This window comes from Rhinoraja longicauda, chromosome 3 (genome assembly GCF_053455715.1).
Source record: "Rhinoraja longicauda isolate Sanriku21f chromosome 3, sRhiLon1.1, whole genome shotgun sequence".
NCBI classification, from domain to species: domain Eukaryota; kingdom Metazoa; phylum Chordata; class Chondrichthyes; order Rajiformes; family Arhynchobatidae; genus Rhinoraja; species Rhinoraja longicauda.
In genome coordinates, this window is record NC_135955.1 from 88,132,517 (window position 1) to 88,154,330 (window position 21,814).

At 42.0% G+C, this 21,814-nt stretch overlaps 1 protein-coding gene across 1 annotated transcript; it reads right to left on the minus strand.

The window, feature by feature from the left end:
• Positions 1 to 315: 315 nt before the first annotated feature.
• On the minus strand, positions 316 to 21,720 carry LOC144592477 (low-density lipoprotein receptor class A domain-containing protein 1-like). The gene is made up of 6 exons (XM_078397071.1): positions 21,621 to 21,720; positions 16,433 to 16,511; positions 14,359 to 14,481; positions 7,942 to 8,079; positions 6,266 to 6,388; positions 316 to 457 (listed from the first exon to the last, which is right to left on the minus strand). Exons 1-6 carry the CDS (start codon positions 21,654 to 21,656, stop codon positions 318 to 320), a joined length of 639 nt encoding a protein of 212 aa, XP_078253197.1. The 5' UTR covers positions 21,657 to 21,720; the 3' UTR covers positions 316 to 317.
• Between the last annotated feature and the right edge of the window lie 94 nt (positions 21,721 to 21,814).

Consider the following 21,814-nt stretch of genomic DNA (forward strand, 5'->3'; position numbering starts at 1 on the left):
TAAGTTAGAATGGCGGGCAACCTGGTAGATAATATGGAGTTGAAGCAGAACTGAATTTAACATAGAAGTTATACAATCCTAATGGCAACATTTCTTATTGTTTATAAAATAAATTAAAACTTTTTTTCTGCATGCAATTGTACTTGCTAATTCACAATATAATAAATGTATCTTCTAACTCAAAGGACCACAAAGTTCATTAAAATATCTATATAAAATCAATTATATTATGCACCAAATGCACAAAATTAATTAAAACATCTATATAAAATCAATTGTATTATGGAGATAAATAAAGTAACCAATACATTCGGCTGTCATTTATTACAGGTATTTTCATCACTCCAATCACTGCAGTCCTGAATGTTGTTTTTGCAGCGACTCTTCGGTATGCAGTCGCAGTCATTGAAGAATACAGTAGAACATTTCCATCCAGAACAGGCAGGGCAGTGCAGTTCTTGTTTTTAAAACAAAATATTTATTTGAGTCATTTTTCTTACAAACTGATCAATGTATTATATAACTCAGTAGGTCAGGCAGCATCTCAGGAGAAAAGGAATGGGTGACGTTTCGGGTCGAGACCCTTCTTCAGTCTGATCCAAAACGTCACCCATTCCTTCTCTCCTGAGATGCTGCCTGACCTGCTGAGTTACTCCAGCATTTTGTGATACCTTCAATTTGTACCAGCATCTGCTGTTATTTTCCTACACTAATATATTATGTAAGCTATGTTTATATTACACAAGTATAAGTAGGGGTGGCACAATGGTACAGCGGTAGAGTTGTTGCCTTGCAGCACCAGAGACCCGGGTTCGATCCTGACTACGGATGCTGTCTGTACAGAGTTTGCACGTTCTCCCTGTGACCACGTGTGTTTTCTCTGGGTGCTCCAGTTTTCCCCCACACTGCAAAGACGTGCAGATTTGCAGGTTAATTGGCTTCCATTAAAAACAATTGTCCCTAGTGTGTAGGACAAACTAAGAGTGATTGCTGGTCAGCGCAGACTCGATGGGCTGAAGGGCCTGTTTCCAAACTGTGTCTCTAAAATAAACTAAACTAAGTCCAGAGTTTGAAGAAGGGTCTGGACCAGAAATATCGCCTGTCCATTCTCTGCACAAATGCTGCCTGACCTGCTGACTTCCTCCAGCACGTTGTGCATTGCTTTGTCGTGTACACAATGACTTTGGTGTGATAGATTAGTTGGAGTGAATACTCTCTAGTTCTTTTTACCTTTGGTACCTCCAGTTTTGCTTTTCGTACTCCCTGGATTGAATGATTGTTTACTATGGAAATTTTAATGTACTACCATTAAGTGTTTATCACACTGCACAGGCAATCAGTTCATCTTGAAGTAGTTCTACTTTCATTTCTTATTTGAGAAGCCCAAGAGATTTCCTGAAATTCTTTCTGCTGCTGAGTTCAGATAACAATAATGTGAGAGGGGGCAGTTGTGGCAGAAATTCTAACAACATTTAATAGGCATTTGGACAGGTACGTGGATAGGAAAGGTTCAGAAGGATGTGGGCCAAATTCGGGCTGGTGGCACAAGTGCAGATGGGGCATTTTGATCGGCTTAGGCAAGCTGGGCCGAAGGGGGAGTTTCCGTGCTGTATGACTCTATAACTCCACCCGGAAATGGGAAGTGTGTAACTGAGATGTATCACAGCCAGGAAATTAGAGTATCACAAACAGCTTCAATTGCTAAAATGGACCTGGCAATCTTATATACTAAAACTCTAGTTTGTTTGTTTGTTCCTAAACTACAGCCAAAACGGTACATGATAGCACGGCAATTTTAGGCCCACCTTACCATCGTCCCTTTGGTGGTAATGGAAGAAATTTCATTGAAATTGGTGTTATATTTTAAAAGTTATTCACATTTTAAAGTTTAAATCTCTCCTAGGAAGGGAAGGAGGAGGGAGGGGGGGATGGAGGGAGGGGGAGGAAGAGGAGGGAGAGGGGAAAGGGGGATGGAGTGGGGGGAGGGGAAGGGGAGAAGGAGGGTGGAGGGGGGAGGGGGGGAGGGGGGAGTGGGGGAGGAGAGGGTGCTGCACCAATGCAGGAGAGGTTTGTGCCAAACGGATCCACTTGGTCTAGTTTATAATAAAGCTTTTGGCTCAGGACCATTTTGATGCAGGTATCAGAAAAATACTACTTAGTATTTCAATAAAATAAGTTTAAGCTAATTTGTTGGTATATGCAGTTAATATTGGAAGCTGGACTATTCTTCAATGCAATGAATATGCTATCTAACACATATAATGTGTTTGTGTGTGTCCTGACACATTAAAGCACTAAAATCCATGAAAGTATATTTATAGATTTGAAAATGATGCAAGTACAAGAGGAACCAGGTAGCAAATAAATTAAACAAATATTTTTCTTGTCTCAATGTAGGATACAGGATGTTCCCCTCCATGGGAATCCATAACTCTCCGTTGAAGAAACAAGTTGCCTAAACTACTTTCAGTGCTTTTGCTTAAGATAACTCCAGGGGGTGATGTTTGTTGTGTTTCCTGGCAACAGTCTTGAACTCACTTCTACAATCTTGATCTATCTTGAAAATACCTATTAGGATTGTTTTCTGGAGTCCATTTATCAATTTGATATCTGTAGAACCCCTTGGGGTTTACTTTGACATTACTTGCCAAAGCAGCCTCATATCTTTTTTTCGCTTTTCTAATTTCCTTCTTAAGATTCCTTTTATATTCTTTATATTCCTCAAGAACCTCATTTACTCCCTGCCGCTTATATTTATTGTATATCTCCCTCTTTTTCCGAACCAAGTGTCCGAACCTAGGCACTTTGGGTCTAGTGATCACAATGCCATTAGTTTCAATATCATTATGGAGAAGGTCAAATCTGGACCAAGGGTTGAGATTTTGGATTGGAGAAAGGCTAATTTTGAGGAGATGAGAAAGGATTTAAAAGGAGTGAAATGGAACTTTTTGTTTTATGAAAAGGATATAATAGAGAAATGGAGGATATTTAAAGGTGAAATTTTGAGAGTACAGAGTCTTTATGTCCCTGTTCGGTGGAAAGGAAAGAATAATAATTTGAAAGAGCCGTGGTTTTCCAGGGAAATTGGACACTTGGTTCGGAAAAAGAGGGAGATATACAATAAATATAAGCGGCAGGGAGTAAATGAGGTTCTTGAGGAATATAAAGAATGTAAAAGGAATCTTAAGAAGGAAATTAGAAAAGCGAAAAAAAGATATGAGGCTGCTTTGGCAAGTAATGTAAAAGTAAACCCCAAGGGGTTCTACAGATATGTCAATAGCAAAAGGATAGTGAGGGATAAAATTGGTCCATTAGAGAGTCAGAGTGGACAGCTATGTGCTGAGCCGGAAGAAATGGGGGAGATATTAAACAATTTCTTTTCTTCGGTATTCACCGAGGAGAAGGGTATTGAATTATGTGAGGTAAGCGAAACAAGTAGAGTAGTGATGGAAATTAGGATGATTAAAGAAGAGGAGGTACGGACACTTTTGAAAAATATAAAAGTGGATAAGTCTCCAGGTCCTGATAGGATATCCCCTAGGACATTGAGGGAAGTTAGTGCAGAAATAGCAGGGGCTATGACGGAAATATTTCAAACGTCATTAGAAACGGGGATGGTGCCGGAAGATTGGCGCATTGCGCATGTTGTGCCTTTGTTTAAAAAAGGTTCTAAAAGTAAACCTAGCAATTATAGACCTGTTAGTTTGACGTCTGTGGTGGGAAAATTAATGGAAAAGATACTTAGGGACAATATATATAATTATTTGGATAAACAAGGCCTGATTAGAAACAGTCAACATGGATTTGTGCCTGGAAGGTCATGTTTGACTAATCTTCTTGAATTTTTTGAAGAGGTTACCAGGGAAATTGATAAGGGTAAGGCTGTGGATGTTGTCTATATGGACTTCAGTAAGGCATTTGACAAGGTTCCACATGGAAGGTTGATTAAGAAGGTTAAATCGTTGGGTATTAATAGTGAGGTTGCAAGATGGATTCAACAATGGCTGAATGGGATATACCAGAGGGTAATGGTTGACAATTGTATGTCAGGTTGGAGGCCAGTGTCTAGTGGAGTACTCCAAGGATCTGTGTTGGGTCCACTGTTGTTTGTCATTTACATTAATGATCTGGATGTTGGTGTGGCAAATTGGATTAGTAAATATGCAGATGATACTAAGATAGGTGGTGTAGTTAATAATGAAGTAGAGTTTCAAAGTCTACAGAGAGACTTGGGCCTTTTGGAAGGGTGGGCTGAAAGATGGCAGATGGAGTTTAATGCTGATAAGTGTGAGGTGCTGCATTTTGGTAGGACAAATCAAAATAGGACGTACAGGGTAAATGGTAGGGAATTGAGGAATGCAGTGGAACAGAGGGATCTGGGAATAACTGTGCATTGTTCCCTGAAGGTGGAATCTCATGTGGATAGGGTGGTGAAGAAGGCGTTTGGTATGCTTGCCTTTATAAATCAGAGCATTGAGTATAGAAGTTGGGATGTAATGTTAAAATTGTACAGGGCATTGGTGAGGCCGAATCTGGAGTATGGTGTGCAGTTCTGGTCGCCAAATTATAGGAAGGATGTCGACAAAATGGAGAGGGTACAGAGGAGATTTACTAGAATGTTGCCTGGGTTTCAGCACTTAGGCTACAGAGAGAGGTTGAACAGGTTGGGTCTTTATTCTTTGGAGCGTAGAAGGTTGAGGGGGGACTTGATAGAGGTTTTTTTAATTTTGAGAGGGACGGACAGAGTTGACGTGGGTAGGCTTTTCCCTTTGAGAGTGGGGAAGATTCCAACAAGGGGACATAGCTTCAGAATTGAGGGACAAAAGTTTAGGGGTAACATGAGGGGTAACTTCTTTACTCAGAGGGTGGTGGCTGTATGGAATGGGCTTCCGGTGGAAGTGGTGGAGGCTGGCTCGATTTTATTATTTAAGAGTAAATTGGATAGGTATATGGATAAGAGGGGATTAGAGGGTTATGGTCTGAGTGCAGGTAGATGAGACTAGGTCAGGGAAAGTGGTCGGCGTGGACTGGTAGGGCCGGACAGGCCTGTTTCCATACTGTAGTTGTTATATGGTTATATGGTTATATATTACATCTGTAATTCATCGTTTCCAAAGCTTTCCTCAGAACTCAATACTCCAGCATTTTGTGTCTATCTTCAATATTCATTAGAATCCACGATCTGAACTACAATATTCAAGCTCCAGATTCATTATCCTTGAGTTGTGCTTGCTGAAGAGTTTGACATTTAGTACAAAAATAAAATGATTTAATTTGCTGGAATCTAAAATAATAAAAGCAGGAAATGCTGAAAATGTCCAGCAAAATACCTGAAAAGAGGGGAGTGGGGATTTGATCTGTAACTGGTCATTTCAGAAATATTAACTTTGTTTTTACTAATGATACTGCCTTACATGTTGAACATTTCCAGCACTTTCTCTTTCCAGCTTAGTCTAAATAAATATTTTTAAACAAAATGTAAACCGTTTGAATGCTGGAAATCTTAAATGCAAAAAGGCAATGCCAAAAATGCTCAACAAAAAACAATGATGGAAAATGGTCAGCTTGGAAGCATAGTCCCCAATCCTCAAGCTTCTGCAATCTATTAGCCCATGCATGTGGAGAAATGAGAGTCGATTTAAAAACAAAACAACCTGCACAGATAAAAGAGCAGGTGGTAGATGGGACAATATGTGCCAAATTACATTTTGAGATCTGGAAAGGCAGAAGATAAATAATTCTGGAACCACCGGTTAAGATTTGGTTGCATCTATTGAGCTTCAGCCAGATCACACCAAAATGTAAATCCAGTTCATCCAATGTCCCTCTGAGAGTTTAGTTTAGTTTAGAAATACTGCACGGAAACAGGCCCTTTGACCCACGTGTCTGCGAGGACCAGCTATCCTCGTACACTAGCACTATCCTACACACTAGGGACAATATACAATTTTTACCGATGCCAATTAATCTACATTTACCTCTACGTCTTTTGAGTGTGGGAGGAAACTGGTACACCCGGAGAAAACCCACGCGATCACAGGAAGAATGTACAAACTCCGTAGTCAGGATCAAACTCGGGTCTCTGGCTTTGTATGGCACTTTGTTCCACTGCTACGCCACCATGCGCCATTTTGTTAAAGAATGTATTTGGATCATTTTGTTACCATCATATGAAGTGTGAATTTATCCTCTATGCAGTAATAAGGAATTTTCTAGAGAAATTATTTGGTGCTAGACATTAATGCTTTTAAGAAGGTTAGATTACCTGATTCATCGGTGCAGTCTCCACAGTGATTTTTTCCATCACATTTTTGATCTATATAGATCCAGGTCTTCTGGTTGCCACAGGTGAAAACTAAATGTTTTGGGAGGCTTTCGGGCAGGTTTCCTGCAAAGACATGTTTGTGAGAGTTTCTATAATTCTTCAACTCCTTTCAGGTAGCTTTTTTTGTAAAATTACAAAATTGTGTGTAGAATTTCAATGGAGATTTTCCTTTTCAGCTAATCACAGACTTCAGTGATTAATTGTAGGAAAATCTAGAGAAATGACAGGGAGAGCCATTTATGCTGCTGTGGGTCCTTTTGTATTCTTGGTCCCAAATATGTTTCAAAATTATAGGTTAATAGAATGTGAATAACACCAACAGTATTTGTTATTTATTCCTGCCCGTTATGAGGCTCTAAATGTACCCTCTTCACACCTTTTCATAAATTCATCATTGATAGGAGCAGAATCAGGCCATTTGGCCCATCGTCTAATCCACCATTCAATCATGGTTGAACTATCTTTCCCACTTAACCATATTCTCCTGCTTCTCTCCATAACCCCTGACACCCGTACTAATCAAGAATCTATCTACCTCTGCCTTAAAAATATCCTTTGGCTTGGACTCCACAGCCTTCTATTGCAGTGAATTCCACAGATTCACCACCCTCTGACTAAATAAATTCCTCCTCATCTCATTCCTAAAGGAACATCCTTTTATTCTGAGGCTATGACCTCTGGTCCTAGACTCTCCCACTAGTGGAAACATCCTCTCCACATCCACTCTATCCAGGCCTTTCACTATTTGGTAAGTATGTCACATGTAAGTTAGTCGAGGTAGCAAGCTACCTTCTCTGAAAACATTGCGTGCAAGGCTGCAATTTATGAGATTTGTTCAATTAATGTCATAAATTCCCATTCTATCTGAATTACCAGCGCAACATCATTACAATAAACTGGAAGAAGAACATGTCAAATTTGCCGAGGTAGAATACAACCCTATGGTATGAACACTAACTTTTTCTATTTTAGATAATCTAGGCACACAGGTGGTTCAAGTATTAGTCCACTAGGAAGAAAAGGAGTGCAGTGTTAAATGTTGTTCAGCATCAGAGGATTACTAACAATCAAAATCTACAGCACAGAACAGACCAGGAAATGATAGAAATAATTAAATCAGTAAATTGCATATTGATATACAGATTTTAAAGCATTGATTACTGTCCCTATTTCAGTCTTGGGGCTGTAAACACATAATATATATTTTTAATTCCCAGTAAATATTGTGCCAAATAAAAAAGGAAATTTTGGAAATGCACAGAAGGCTAGACAGCATCTGTGGGAGAGAAAAACAACACTTTATTTTCAGTTGGTAGTCTTTCTTCAGAATACAGAATGATTAAAATAGTAATGAAAGGCCATCAATAGTAATGCACGGTCATTAGCAAAATGCTAATTTTGTATTTCTCTCCACAGCTATTACCTGACCTGTTAAATCTTCAGATTTCTGGCCTACTGAATATTTTGCCTTTAATGAATACGAAACTGCTTTACGTAAATTGTTGAAGCACAAACAAAAACTGTGCTGCAGCAAAGTTTTAAGATGAAGTTTTCAGATGTACCGAGTATTTCAATCTACGCGCAAAGACGAATTGATATTTGAATTAAACACATACCGCAATACAAATCTGATTCATCTTCGCCATTGCCGCAGTCGACGTTGCCATTGCACAGTTGTGTGGAAATGATACAGGTACTGCGGTCATCGCACAGAAAGCCCACCGAACCTGATGTGGTTTTACACTGGCGCATTACTAAAGCAGAAGACATGGACAGAATTAACATTCTACAAGTTGTAGGAGCAGAATTATGTCCCCAGGATTTTATGAATAACAATAGAAACATAGAAACATAGAAAATAGGTGCAGGAGTAGGCCATTCGGCCCTTCGAGCCTGCACCACCATTCAATATGATCATGGCTGATCATCCAACAGTATCCCGTACCTGCCTTCTCTCCATACCCCCTGATCCCTTTAGCCACAATGGCCACATCTAACTACCTCTTAAATATAGCCAATGAACTGGCCTCAGCTACCTTCTTTAGCAGAGAATTCCACAAATTCACCACTCTCTGTGTGAAAATACCTTTCAATACCTTTCAATCTCCCAAATGAAATAATAGTCTGAATTTTTACTTTTCTGCCAAAGTGGTTGACCTCACATGTTTTCCCATTTCATATGCAATCTCTCGTGTCCTTGCTCATTCACATCACATCCGTTTCCTCCCAAAATCTCTCGTATCCTCCTCACACTTTTTGCTGCCAACCAGCTTTGCATCATTAGCAATTTGATGGCCTCATACAAATCAATGATATAGATAGTTCATGGCTTCAATTGTTTAGTCGCACGATAGTAAATGATGATGATTGCAGACGGATTTATAAAAAGAAAATCATAGAACATGGAAAGTATTCTTCGACATTTCCTCCCTAGGGGATATGTTTTGTCTGTCTACCCTATCTATGCCTCTCATAATTTTATATACTTCCATCAGGTCTCTCTTCAATCTCCATTGCACTAGTAGTTTGCCCAACCTCTCCTTTATAGCTGATACCCTCTAATCCAGGTGGCATTCTGCTAAACCTCTTCTGCACCCTCGCCAAAGCCTCCATATCCTTCTTGTAATGGGGTGACCCGAACTGCACACAGTATTCCAAATGTGGCCTAACCTAAAGTTTTATAAAGGTGCAACACAAGTTCCCGGTTCAACTAATGGACTGAAGTTCTTTGAAGATGTATTTATTAAAGAAGATGAACAGAGATTGGTTAATGTGGTGTGTTTGGATTTTCAGAATACTTTATGTAATGTACCATGTTGATGAACCAAGGTTACAGCATGTAGAATCAGAGGTAATATATATGTAGGTGTGGATTGAAGGTTGATTAATAGACGAGAAAGAGAAGGAATAAATACATTCTTCTCGGGGAGGCAGGTACTGACGAGTAGGATAACACAGGGATCAGGGCTTGTGAAATAAGATTGTAGTTTTGAAATTAGTTCCATCTGTTCATTGTTGTTTTATGCCACATCTGAATACATGAGGTATTACTTATTCTGCAATGAACTTTCTGAAGGCAGACACACATTTCTCAGTGGCTATTTATAACTGAAGCACAATAATGTGAAGGATTAACGATTAACAACAAATTTACTGTATGGCAGATTATCAGTCCTGAATCCCAGATTCTGGGGCATAATGAGCTCAACCAAATGATACAACCTCCAGCAACTTCAGTCCATTGCTTCTCTTTTCTATTGTGCTTTACTTACTTACTTTATTTGTGATTTTAGAAATTAGAACACTGTCCAGAAACAGGCCCACAGTGTCTGTGTTGAACATAATACCAAGATAAACTACTCTTGTTTGACTGCATACAATTAATATCCCTCCATTCCTTGCATATCCATGCACCTGCCTAACTATCCAAAAACCTCTTAAACCCACGCAGGAGAATGTACGAACTCTGGGTTTGTGGTCCTGTATGGCAGCAACTCTGTCACTGCACTACTGTGCTGCCCTTGGATTCCTATCAATATCAATATCAGTCAGAGAGTTGTGAATCTGTGGAATTCTCTGTCTCAGAAGGCAGTGGAGGCCAATTCTCTGAATGCATTCAAGAGAGAGCTAGATAGAGCTCTGAAGGATAGAGGAGTCAGGGGGTATGTGGAGAAGGCAGGGACGGGGTACTGATTGAGAATGATCAGCTATGATCACTTTGAATGGCGGTGCTGGCTCGAAGGGCTGAATGGCCTACTCCTGCACCTATTGTCTATTGTCTATCTCTTGGAGTTGTGGTGACATTTTACTAAGTCTTTTCAGGTCAAAAGATTTGAGAGCTGCTCTGGAGTTTTGTTGAATTGTAATATTGCTTCCATACACGTGTTTTATTTCTCTATATTTTAAGGCCATTTTTTTATAGTGACATTTAAGAGAGTTTTTGAGAGGCATTTGGATATGCAGGGAATAGAGGGATATGGATTATGTTCAGGCGGATAAGAGTTAGTCTTGGCATCATATTTGGCACAGGCATTATGGGTCAAACCTGTTTCTGTGCTGTGCTGTTCTACGTTTTATTTCTGGCTGGTTCAGTTATCTGATTAACAATTTGCCAGGAAAAGATCCATTTTGAATGTACATCACTCACTTTTATTTTACCTTGTGTAAGAAAATAACTGCAGATGCTGGTACAAATCGAAGGTATTTATTCACAAAATGCTGGAGTAACTCAGCAGGTCAGGCAGCATCTCAGGAGAGAAGGAATGGGTGACCCCACCACTCCAACACCACTCACGAAATGGAAGACCATAAAATGTATTCATTCATGCATATTTGATATCACAAGGCAATATTATGTAAAATGGAAGATAATGACAATGACAGCATGACTTGTATACAATAAAAGTCCTTTTTTTTGCTACACATGGACCAATTTACCAAATCCTGCCATAATGAGGGACTGTGGTTAAATATGAAATATATCTGTTGTCTTTATAGTCTTGAGTAAGACAATGACATCTCGTCTATAGTTGCGATGTGTACAGAGATGGCTGTTAAACCAAATGCGGGCTCAAACGTTCCTTTCACGCAGGTGACAAAGTTATAGGTTTCTGTCAACAGCCAAGAGTCATCAGGGTTTTATTGTCATCTATCCCAGGTAGAACAATGAAATTCTTACTTGCAGCAGCACAACAGAATATGTAAACATAGTACACTGTACACAATAAAATAAACGAGAGAAAAAAAAAGTTCAGTGTGTGTATATATACACATATTCACAAATACACATATATGTAGATCATTTATATATATATATATTTGTCCCACCCACTCCCCTGACATCAGTCTGAAGAAGGGTCTCGACCTGAAACGTCACCCATTCCTTCTCTCCAGAGATGCTGCTGTCCCGCTGAGTTACTCCAACATTTTGTGTCTACCTATATATACACACACTGCAGATGCTGGTACAAACATCTCACACACACACACACACAAAATGCTGGAGTAACTCAGCAGGTCAGGCAGCATCTCGGGAGAGAAGGAATGGCTGACGTTACGGGTCGAGACCCTTCTTCAGTCTGAAGAAGGGTCTCGACCCGAAACGTCACCCATTCCTTCTCTCCCGAGATGCTGCCTGACCTGCTGAGTTACTCCATCATTTTGTGAATAAATACCTTCGATTTGTACCAGCATCTGCAGTTATTTTCTTACACGCACACACACATACGTACACACCCAAAAAAACAATAATAGTGCAATAAAAACAATAACAGTCTATTTGAGGTTGTAACATTTAATAGCCTAATGCCTGTAGGGAAGAAGCTGTTCCTGAGCCTGGACATTACAGTTTTCAGGCTCCTCTACCTTCTTCCCGATGGCAGGGGTGAAATGAGTGTGTGGCCAGGGTGGTGCAGGTCTTTGATGATGTTGGCTGCCTTTTTGTGGCAGCGATTCCAGTCAATCCCTTCGATGATGGGGAGTTCAGAAGCCGTGAAGGACTGAGCAGTGTTCACAACTTTTTGCAGTCTTCTTCGCTGCTGGGCATTCGTTGCCGAACCAGGCCATGATGCAACCAATCAATATGCTCTTTACTGTACACCTATAGAAGTTCAAGCAAATCCTCTCTGATGCACCGAAACTCTACAATCTTCTCAGGAAGTAGTGGCGTGATGTGCTTTCTTTATAATTGCATCAGTGTGCTGGGTCCAGGAGAGATCTTCGGAATTATGCACGCCCAGGAATTTGAAGTTTTTGACTCTCTCCACCATTGTCCCATTGATATAAACAAGGTTGTGGACCCTCAACCTTTCTCTTCCAAAGTCCACAATCAGTTCATTGATCTTACTAATATCGAGAGCCAGGTTGTTGAGCTGGTGCCATTTGGTCAATCGGTCGATCTCACTTCTATACTCTGACTCATCACCAACTGTAATTTGTCCAACTACAGTGGTGTCGTCAGTGAACTTGAAGATGAAGTTCGCACTGTGTCCGGCTATACAGTCATGAATATAGAGTGAGTAGGGCAGGGGGCTGAGAACGCAGCCTTGAGGTGCTTCCGTACTGATTGTTATTGAGGAAGAAGTGTTTCTGCCAATTCCAACAGACTGGGGTCTGTGGATGAGGAAGTCGAGGATCCAATTGCAGAGGGATGTGCAGAGACCCAGTTCCATGAGCTTGGTAACCAGCTTGGAGGGGATGATGGTGTTGAACGCCAAGCTTAGTCTATAAACAACAGCCTGATGTATGTGTTTTTATTGTCTAAGTGGTCCAGTGCGGAGTGGAGAGCCAGTGAGATTGCATCCTCGGTTGACCTGTTGTGGCGGTAGGCGAACTGTAGTGGGTCGAGGTTCTTGTTGAGGAAGGAGTTGATATGCACCATAACCTCAAAGCACTTCATCACCACGGATGTTAGTGCCACTGGTCGATAGTCGTTGAGGCATGTCATCTTACTCATCTAGGGGCTAGTGGAATCAAGGGATATGGGGAGAAGGCAGGCACAGGTTATTGATTGTGGACGATCAGCCATGATCACAATGAATGGCGGTACTGGCTCGAAGGGCCGAATGGCCTCCTCCTGCACCTATTCTCTATGTTTCTATGTCTATCTTGGGCACCGATATTATTGATGCCCTCTTAAAGCAGGTGGGAACCTCAGGCCTCAGTAATGAGAGGTTGAAAATGTCTGCAAAAACTCCAGCCAGTTGGTCTGCACAGGTTATGAGTCTGAAGAAGGGTCTTGACCAGAAAGGTAACCTAATCCTTTTCTCTAGGGATGCTGCCTGACCCGCTGTGTTACTTCAGCATTTTGTGTCTATCTTAGAGGTATAGGGATGTTGCAGCATTAATGGTTCTTGATTTTCAATATATCTATGAACGTTTATATTCCATGTGCCTAATGGCCGCAAGTGATCAATGCAAGACTTGTTTCATAAAATGGAAGAACGTTTGTGACACGGACAATTCCGAGCTGATTATTATTACTTTAAGCAAGTCCAGTTACATCACCACAGAGTGGATGATGAACTCAGTTCAGTTTAGTTTATTGTCACGCCTAAAGACGTAGAGTGAAAAGCTTTTGTTGCATGCTGACCAGTCAGCAGGAGTGCAGATCCAGAGCCAGCAACATTATGGGGAACCCCTACCACCCCAGCAACGGACTGTTCCAGCTGCTACGGTCAGGCAAACGCCTCCGCTGTCACGCTGTGAGAACAGAGAGGATGAGACGGAGTTTCTTCCCACAGGCCATCGGGACTGTTAACTCTCATATCACCAGGGACTAATTTAATTTACTGTATTAATTTATTTTTTGTGTTAATTTTTTTTTTTCTATTCCGTGTTGTAGTTTAGCACAATCCGCAGGCGTTGCCACTTTCATTTCACTGCACATTTGTATATGTATGTGACAAATAAAGTTGACTTGACTTGACTTGAATACGTGATTACAATCGAGCCATTTACAGAGTACAGATACATGATAAGGGAATGATGTTTAGTGTAAGGTAAAGCCAGCAAAGTCCGATCAAAGATAGTCTGAAGGTCACCAATGAGGTAGATAGTAGTTCAGGACGGCTCTCTCGTTGTGGTAGGATGATCCTCCAACTGTTTAGCTCAGCTATGACTGATTTTAATAACCGAGCTGCTGCAAAAGGTGGAGGAACACCTCCAAAAAAATCCATAAAACTGAAAGACTAAGCAGAGAATAATGAGCGTTGGGTAGTTTTTTTGATAAATTTGCAGTGCCAGTGTTATCCTGTGTGAACTTTATGGTCACTTTGGGTGTCACTGTTGGACCTTAAATACAACAGCATTCTATTCAATTCAAGGTGCGTACTATATATTGTACAGGAAAGAAAATATTTTCAAAGCTGTATCTAATCTCTGTGAAGGAGAGAAAATAAACTCCTCAAGTTTCACCCCCATGATTAATATCATCTAAGCCGCCTATGTTGTAATCACCACCAGGTGGCCATTACTCTTAATGCAGCAATATTTATATTAAGCAAACTGAACACATTTGTATCATGGTTACATACTTGGCTGTTTGGGTGGTATTCCAAATATAATCGCACAGGTTAACACAGCTGCCAGCGCTCCAAGAATGAGCAAGATTATACATGTGATTAAGCAGCATCTCCTGGGACAGCAGTTCCTGCAGACTGAAAAAAAAGTGTTGTTTTAATAGGTCACCTTTCAAATGCTGCAAATGGTATATTGTAAGTATGTCGGGCCAACCCCACCATCACTTCAATGTAATTGCCAACACATTTTGTTAGTTAACAACTATGTACTAAAACTCTCGTTTGTTCGCTTGTTCCAGAAGTACAGTCAAAATGGTACACGACAGCGTGACAATTTTAGGCCCACCTTACTCGCCTCGTCCTGTGGTCCTATGGAAGAAGTTTCATTGAAATTGGTGTTATATTTTTTAAGTTATTCACATTTTAAAGCTTTAAAAAACACTCATGCGCGGTTGGGGCTCCGTTGATCTGGAACTTACGTAAGATGGCCGCCGCATCCGCGCGTGCGCAGAGCAAACGCGACCGCTCCTACGCAATTGGGGCCTGTTGAGCAGGGCTCAGCCGCCTGTCTCTTGGGGGCGGGAGAGCCAGGCTTGGTGCTGGGGGAAGCAGCTGTAGCCTGGGCCTGGGCCAGGACGTGACCGGGTAACCGTGAGCCTGAGGTGGGCCAAGGGGAAAGGCGGTAGTAGCAGCAGTGGCGGTGAGGCCGGGCGTTGGTGGAGGTGGAGGCCGAGGCCTGGGCCTGGTGCTGGGCCTGCCCTTGGCTCCCTCATCCCCCCTCCCCTCCCCGGCCGGCTCAGCGCCTTCCCTACGCCGCCCAGAGTCTCAGCAACAGTGGGAGAACCGTCGCCGTCTACCACTGAACATCCCCGCACCAGGACAGGACAGAACTCTCCCTAGAAAAACTGACATTAAGCTCCATTTGTCACTTAAGCTGCCGTGACATTCAGAAGCACCTTAAGTATGTTCAGTGGTGGAAATTTAAATTCTTCATGAAGGTAGAAAAAGATTAGAACGAGTTGAAGTAAGTTTCCAGAACCCTAAATATCCTGTTAACTCTTGCTATAATTAGTCTCAGAATTTTGAAATTAGAAAGACAAAATTCAAATATTCTAATCCCAATTTATATCTCGTTGGCACAAGCAGATAATTGATAAACAATAGACAATAGGTGCAGGAGGAGGCCATTCGGCCCTTCGAGCCAGCACCACCATTCGATGTGATTATGGCTGATCATTCTCAATCAGTACCCCGTTCCTGCCTTCTCCCCATAACCCCTGACTCTGCTATCCTTAAGAGCTCTATCAAGCTCTCTCTTGAATGCATTCAGAGAATTGGCCTCCACTGCCTTCTGAGGCAGAGAATTCCACAGATTTACAACTCTCTGACTGAAAAAGTTTTTCCTCATCTCCGTTCTAAATGGCCCACCCCTTACTCTTAAACTGTGGCCCCTGGTTCTGGCCTCCCCCAACATTGGAAACATGTTTCCTGCCTCTAACGTGTCCAACCCCTTAATAATCTCATATGTTTCGATAAGATCCCCTCTCATCCTTCTAAATTCCAGTGTGGATAGAGTGAAGATAGACCCAAAAAGCTGGAGTAACTCAGTGGGTCAGGCAGCATCTCTGGAGAAAAGGAACAGGTGACGATCCGGGTCGAGACCCTTCTTCAAACTGGTATTGATAGAGTGATATCTGCTGGAAATGTATTTAATTCCAATCATGGGTGAGACCAGGATCCTGCTTGGCCACTATATATATGTTCCACACTCCAATATTTTCTGTTGGAAAATATCAATTTGGCAAGGCGACCAGATGTTACTGAAGCAAGGAATCAGCATCACCATGAAGAATATAAGGGGACAGAAAAGAAAAACTGGTTAAAAATAGCAGTCCGAAGGAGGGTCTCGACCCAAAACGTCACCTATTCCCTTTCTCCAGAGATGCTGCCTGACCCGCTGAGTAACTCCTGCTTTTTGCGTCTATCTACGAAAAAATTAAAACTGCATTTTCTAACCTGTAGTGTGTAAACAATTAAAAAATTGTACGTTTTAACAAACTCGTTTACATGAAAATAATTTAAAACGTACCTCTTTTTTCATCTGCTAATGAAATTTGGGATCCCAGCTGAGAATATATATCAGATGAAACTGAAGCCATATCTCCTCTCTATGGGGGAAAAACAGCATTAGATAACAAACAGGCTTTCTTCAATTTGATTTATTGTCTCTTTACGTTTCTGCCAGTTATGTTCTTCTGCATTCATTGCAGTGAAGTGAGGGCATTTGTACTCGGAGATGAAGCACCAGCTACCATTTTGCTCCTGGCAATCTGTCACCTTTATCCTTGCAATCTCTCCTCTGCCCCATCTCTTTAACCGTTTGTAATCAACAGCTTTGTCTCAAAATGATCATTCCAATACACAGTAAAATTTCAAGGTGACACAAAGTGCTGTAGTAACTCAGCGATCGCTTTGATGTATTTTATTTGAAATTACAGTATTTGATATCAGGAGCTCCTTGGGCCATTCTGGTTAAGAATGAAGAGCAAGGTTGCCCGTGGTGTGACAGTGCACCAGTGCTGAAGGGTTAAGAGGGAGAGATAGATCAGCCATGATTGAATGGCGGAGTAGACTTAATGAGCTGAATGGCCTTGTTCTGCTCCTGTCACTTATGGACTTATTGGTCAGGCCACATAGGGATGGGGATGGGGAGAGTGGAGGGGGGGTGGACAGACAACGTTTGCGATCGGAACCTTCTGCAGACTGAAGAAGTGTCCCAAACTGTAATCAAAAGATCAAAAGGGTTGAGGGTCAAGGTGAGAGGGAAGAAGTTTAAAAGGAACATGAGGGGCAACTTTTTCACACTGAGGGATGTCGGCCAAACTCTGACAAATGGGACTAACATAGATGGGCATCTTGGTCGGCATTGTTGAGTTGGGCCAAACTTTGATGATTACTGTGCTTTCAAGAGTTGATTAGATTTCAGGCATGGTGATCATAGAAAAATAGAACATAGAAAAACAGGTGTAGGAGTAGGCCAATCGGCCCTTTGAGCCAGCACTGCCATTCAATATGATCATGGCTGATCATCTAAAATCAGTACCTCGTTCCTGCTTTTTCCCCCATATCCCTTGATTCCTTTAGCCCTAAGAGCTAAATCTAACTCTCTCTTGAAAGAGATCTCTCTTGATCAGCAGATCTTACGTTATAATTTATTTCTTCTTTCATTTATTGAATACATTTGATACAACAACCATTGTTACACGAGACAGTCTATCCCATTAAAATGTGGTGCTTGCAGGATCTTCTGTTGTAACAGTGTGGCTTGTTGTGGCCCTGCCCCACATACAACAAGCTTCAGAAACAATGAGGTGTGGGGCCTCCAATTTTCTGTTGGCCTTGGGTCACAATAAATCTTACACTGCCACAGATCTGTATTCAACTGTATCATATGGGTACATTGTTCCAGGCATATTCCATAGCAACACATTCTGTTGTTAAATGATTGAACTCCATATCATGATGGGACCTGAGGGAGTGTAATTTCCTTATTTGTCCTTAGAAACCGTTTGTAACAAATCGTCAAGTACTCTGATCCTTCCTAAGAACTACTTCCATTGATTGATCTCTGATGGAAACGTCATGGTGTGCATTTTCAAAGTTTAACAAAATTTCACTGGAGAGCTTTTGGAAGAACTTGAGCAAATCAACAGAATCAGGACAAAAGCCAATTCCTGTCAATTTTAGGCGGTCAAGAATTCATTAACATCGTGTTTTGCCTCCTCCCAATAATGTTGTTGGGATAAATTAGAATGTACCTCCTAGAACAAGAGACAGAAGCAGTAGAAGTCTATTTGGCCCCTTGACCTTTCACCGTCCGGCGCGACCTGGAATGTGGCAACTTCAACAGCCTGACCGCGGGATTAGACGGCAGGGGAAGAGAAAAGACATCCTGGCCTTCCATCACAGTGAGGAGATGACTGGAGGAGACTCACTGTGAAGGATGTCTCTTTTTTTTGTTTTGGGTTGGTTTGTGATTATTGCTTATTTTTATTGCTCTTATTGTTGGACTGTGGGTAAAGGAATTTCATCCAAAAGACTTGTTTTTTTTTGGATGACAATAAAGGTTATTCTGATTCTGATTGTGCCAAATTTTGTTGAATAAAATCACTGCTGATTTTTGTTCTACCTCAGGATTCCATAGGCTCACCAGCCTCTGGGTGAGGAGGTTTCTTCTGGAATCGGTCCTGAATAGCTAAAGTGTTGTAGGTCAGAGGAATCTAGGAAGTTCACGTGCAGTTAAGGGCGGCACAGTGGCACAATAGTAGAGCTGCTGGCTTGCAGCGCCAGAGACCTGGGTTCAATCCTGACCTCGGGTGCAGTCTGTGTGGAGTTTGTACGTTCTCCCTTGGGTTTTCTTCGGATGCTCTGGTTTCCTCCCATATCCCAAAGATGTACATATTCGTAGGTTACTTGGCTTCTGTAAACTGCCCCTAGTGTGTAAGGAGTGAATGAGAAAGTGGGATAACTTAGAACTTGCAGCATGGTGGCATAGCAGTAGAGCTACTGCCTTACTAGGGACTACTAGGGATTACCTAGAGACTCAGTTTCAATCCTGACTTTGTCTATACGGAGTTTGTACGTTTTCCCCATGACCCGAGTGAGTTTTCTCCGAGATCTTTTGTTTCCTCCCACACTCCAAAGACGTACAGGTTTGTAGGTTTATTAGCTTGGTATAAATGTAAATTGTAAAATGTAATTGTCCCTAGTGCGTGTGGGATAGTGTTAGTGTGTGGTGATCGCTGGTCGGTGCGGACTCGGTGGGCCAAAGGGCCTGTTTCCGTGCTGTATCTCAAATCTAATCTAGTGTTAATGCATGATCGATGGTCAGTGTTGACTCGGTGGGCCAAAAGGCCTGTTTCCTAGCTCTCTAAGCTCCACATAGTTCAATGCATCACATGTAGATTTGGCAGTCAAGAAGGCTTTTAATATATTGCCCTTCATCAGTCATGGTATTGAGTATAGAAGTTGGGACATTATATTACTGTTATACAAGACGTTGGTGAGGCCACAACTGGAGTAGTGTGTTCAGTTATGGTCACTCTGCTATAGGAAGGATGTGATTAAGCTGCAAAGAGGGTAGAGAAGTTTTACAAGTATATTCCCAGGACTTGAGGGGCTGAGCTAACGGGAGAGGTTGGGCAGGTTTGGACTTTATTCCTTGGAGCGCAAGAGGCTGAGAGGTGATCTGACAGAAGTGGCATAAAATCATGAGGGGAATAGATAGGTTGATAGAGTCTTTTAGCCAGGGCAGAGGAATCAAAAACCAGAAGACAGAGGTTTAAGATGAGAGTGACAAAACCCGAGGGGCAACTTTTTCAGTCAGAGGGTGATGGGTATATGTAATGAGCTGCCAGAAAAAGAAGTTCAGGCATGTGCTACAACAGTATTTAAATGACACCAGGATAGGTACATGGGTAGAAAAAGATTAGAGGGATATGGACCTAACACGGGCAAATGGGTCTAGCTTAAATGGGTTTTCTTGGTTGGCATGGATAAGTTGGGCCGAAGGATCTGTTTCTCTGCTGTATAACTCTGAACACCAACACCTTTCAAGCCCTCAGCATATACAAAATACTCAGCATTTCTAATCTTTCTGCCAATTTTTAACATGTAATATTCTACCACATTCTTGCCCATTTACTCAACCCAAAGATCTCTACATCACAGAAACATAGAAAATAGGTGCAGGAGTAGGCCATTCAGCCCCTCGAGCCAGCACCGCCATTCAATATGATCACGGCTGATCATCCAAAATCAGTACCCCGTTCCGGCTTTTCCCCCATATCCCTTGATTCCCTTAGCCCTAAGAGCTAAATCTAACCCTCTCTTGAAAACATCCAGTGAATTGGCCTCCACTGCCTTCTGTGGCAGAGAATTACACAGATTCACAACTCTCTGGGTGAAGAAGTTTTTCCTTATCTCAGTCCTAAATGGCCTACCCCTTATTTTTGAACTGTGACCCCCTGGTTCTGGACTCCCCCAACATCGGGAACATTTGGGTGACGATTGGGGTCAAGACCCTTCTTCAGACTGATTGTGGAGAGGAAGGGGGGTGGAGGGGGGAAGCGAAAAGAAAGCTGGAAACACGTTGTCGAATTCTTGGTTAATTTTATAAATGTTTAAAACAAGCATTCTAACCTGACCAGTTTGAGGACTCCATTAATAATGATGTCATTCATAACCTGGGTCCAGGGTTAGGAAGGGCTTGGAGATGTATGGGCCAAATGACTAGCTCAGGAAGACACCTTAATTGATATGGAAGAGCTGGGCCAAGGAGCCTATTTCGTAGCTATACAGTTGAAAGAGCAACATGGTTGATAAACGGAATAAGAAATTTGTCATGGAGACACAAGAAACTGCAGGTGCTGGAGTCTTGAGCAAAAACGCAAGGAACTCAACGGGTAAGGCAGAATTTGGGGAGGCAAAGGACGGGGCGACGTTTGAGACTATTTTAGCCTGATTTGGGTTGAGTGGCGAATCCATCTCACCTGCATCCACCTATCACTTGCGGGTCTGAAGGAGGGTCTCGACCCGAAACGTCACCTATTCCTTCTCTCCAGAGATGCACTGAGTTGCTCCAGCTTTTTGGGTCTATCTTCACTCTATCCACACTGGAATTTAGAAGGATGAGAGGGGATCTTATCGAAACATATGAGATCATTAAGGGGTTGGACACGTTAGAGGCAGGAAACATGTTTCCAATGTTGGGGGAGTCCAGAACCAGGGGCCACAGTTTAAGAGTAAGGGGTAGGTCATTTAGAACGGAGATGAGGAAAAACTTTTTCAGTCAGAGAGTTGTAAATCTGTGGAATTCTCTGCCTCAGAGGGCAGTGGAGGCCAATTCTCTGAATGCATTCAAGAGAGAGCTTGATAGAGCTCTTAAGGATGGCAGAGTCAGGGGGTATGGGGAGAAGGCAGGAACGGGGTACTGATTTTGGATGATCAGCCATGACCATATTGAATGGCGGTGTTGGCTCGAAGGGCCGAATGCCCTACTCCTATGTTTCTGCCACTTGCCAAGCTTTGTCTCCCCCATCTGTTTTCCAGCTTTCTCCCTCCTATCAGTCTGAAGAAGGTTCCCGACCCACAGATGCTGCCTGGCCCGCTTTGTTCCCCCAGTACGTCGTGACCCATGCTCAAGAAATCGACTACCTTCCTACTTACCAGTTGTAACATTGAATTTCATGAATACTTCGAAAATAGTTACATTTTACCTTGAACCGCGACGGGTAGATTCTGTTTGAACTCATTTCGCGTCAGCGTTGATCAGCGTTGTTGCCAATATATAACACAGAAGAAAGGCGAAGTTTTTGTGATTAGTTACCGCAGCAGCGACTTCCAGACTTTGTACTCTTGGCCAAGTTGAACGCGACCCAACTCTTGGACAAGGAACTTATTTCTTCTGTCA

Excerpts from the sequence above, each read along its gene's own strand:
- LOC144592477 (XM_078397071.1), bottom strand. The coding sequence starts at position 21,656 with ATGAGTTCAAACAGAATCTACCCGTCGCGGTTCAAG. Across the intron at positions 6,389-7,941 it reads TGAATCAGATTTGTATTGCG|GAAACCTGCCCGAAAGCCTC; the intron begins GTATGTGTTTAA and ends ATGTCTTTGCAG. Across the intron at positions 458-6,265 it reads AGACTGCACCGATGAATCAG|AACTGCACTGCCCTGCCTGT; the intron begins GTAATCTAACCT and ends TTTAAAAACAAG.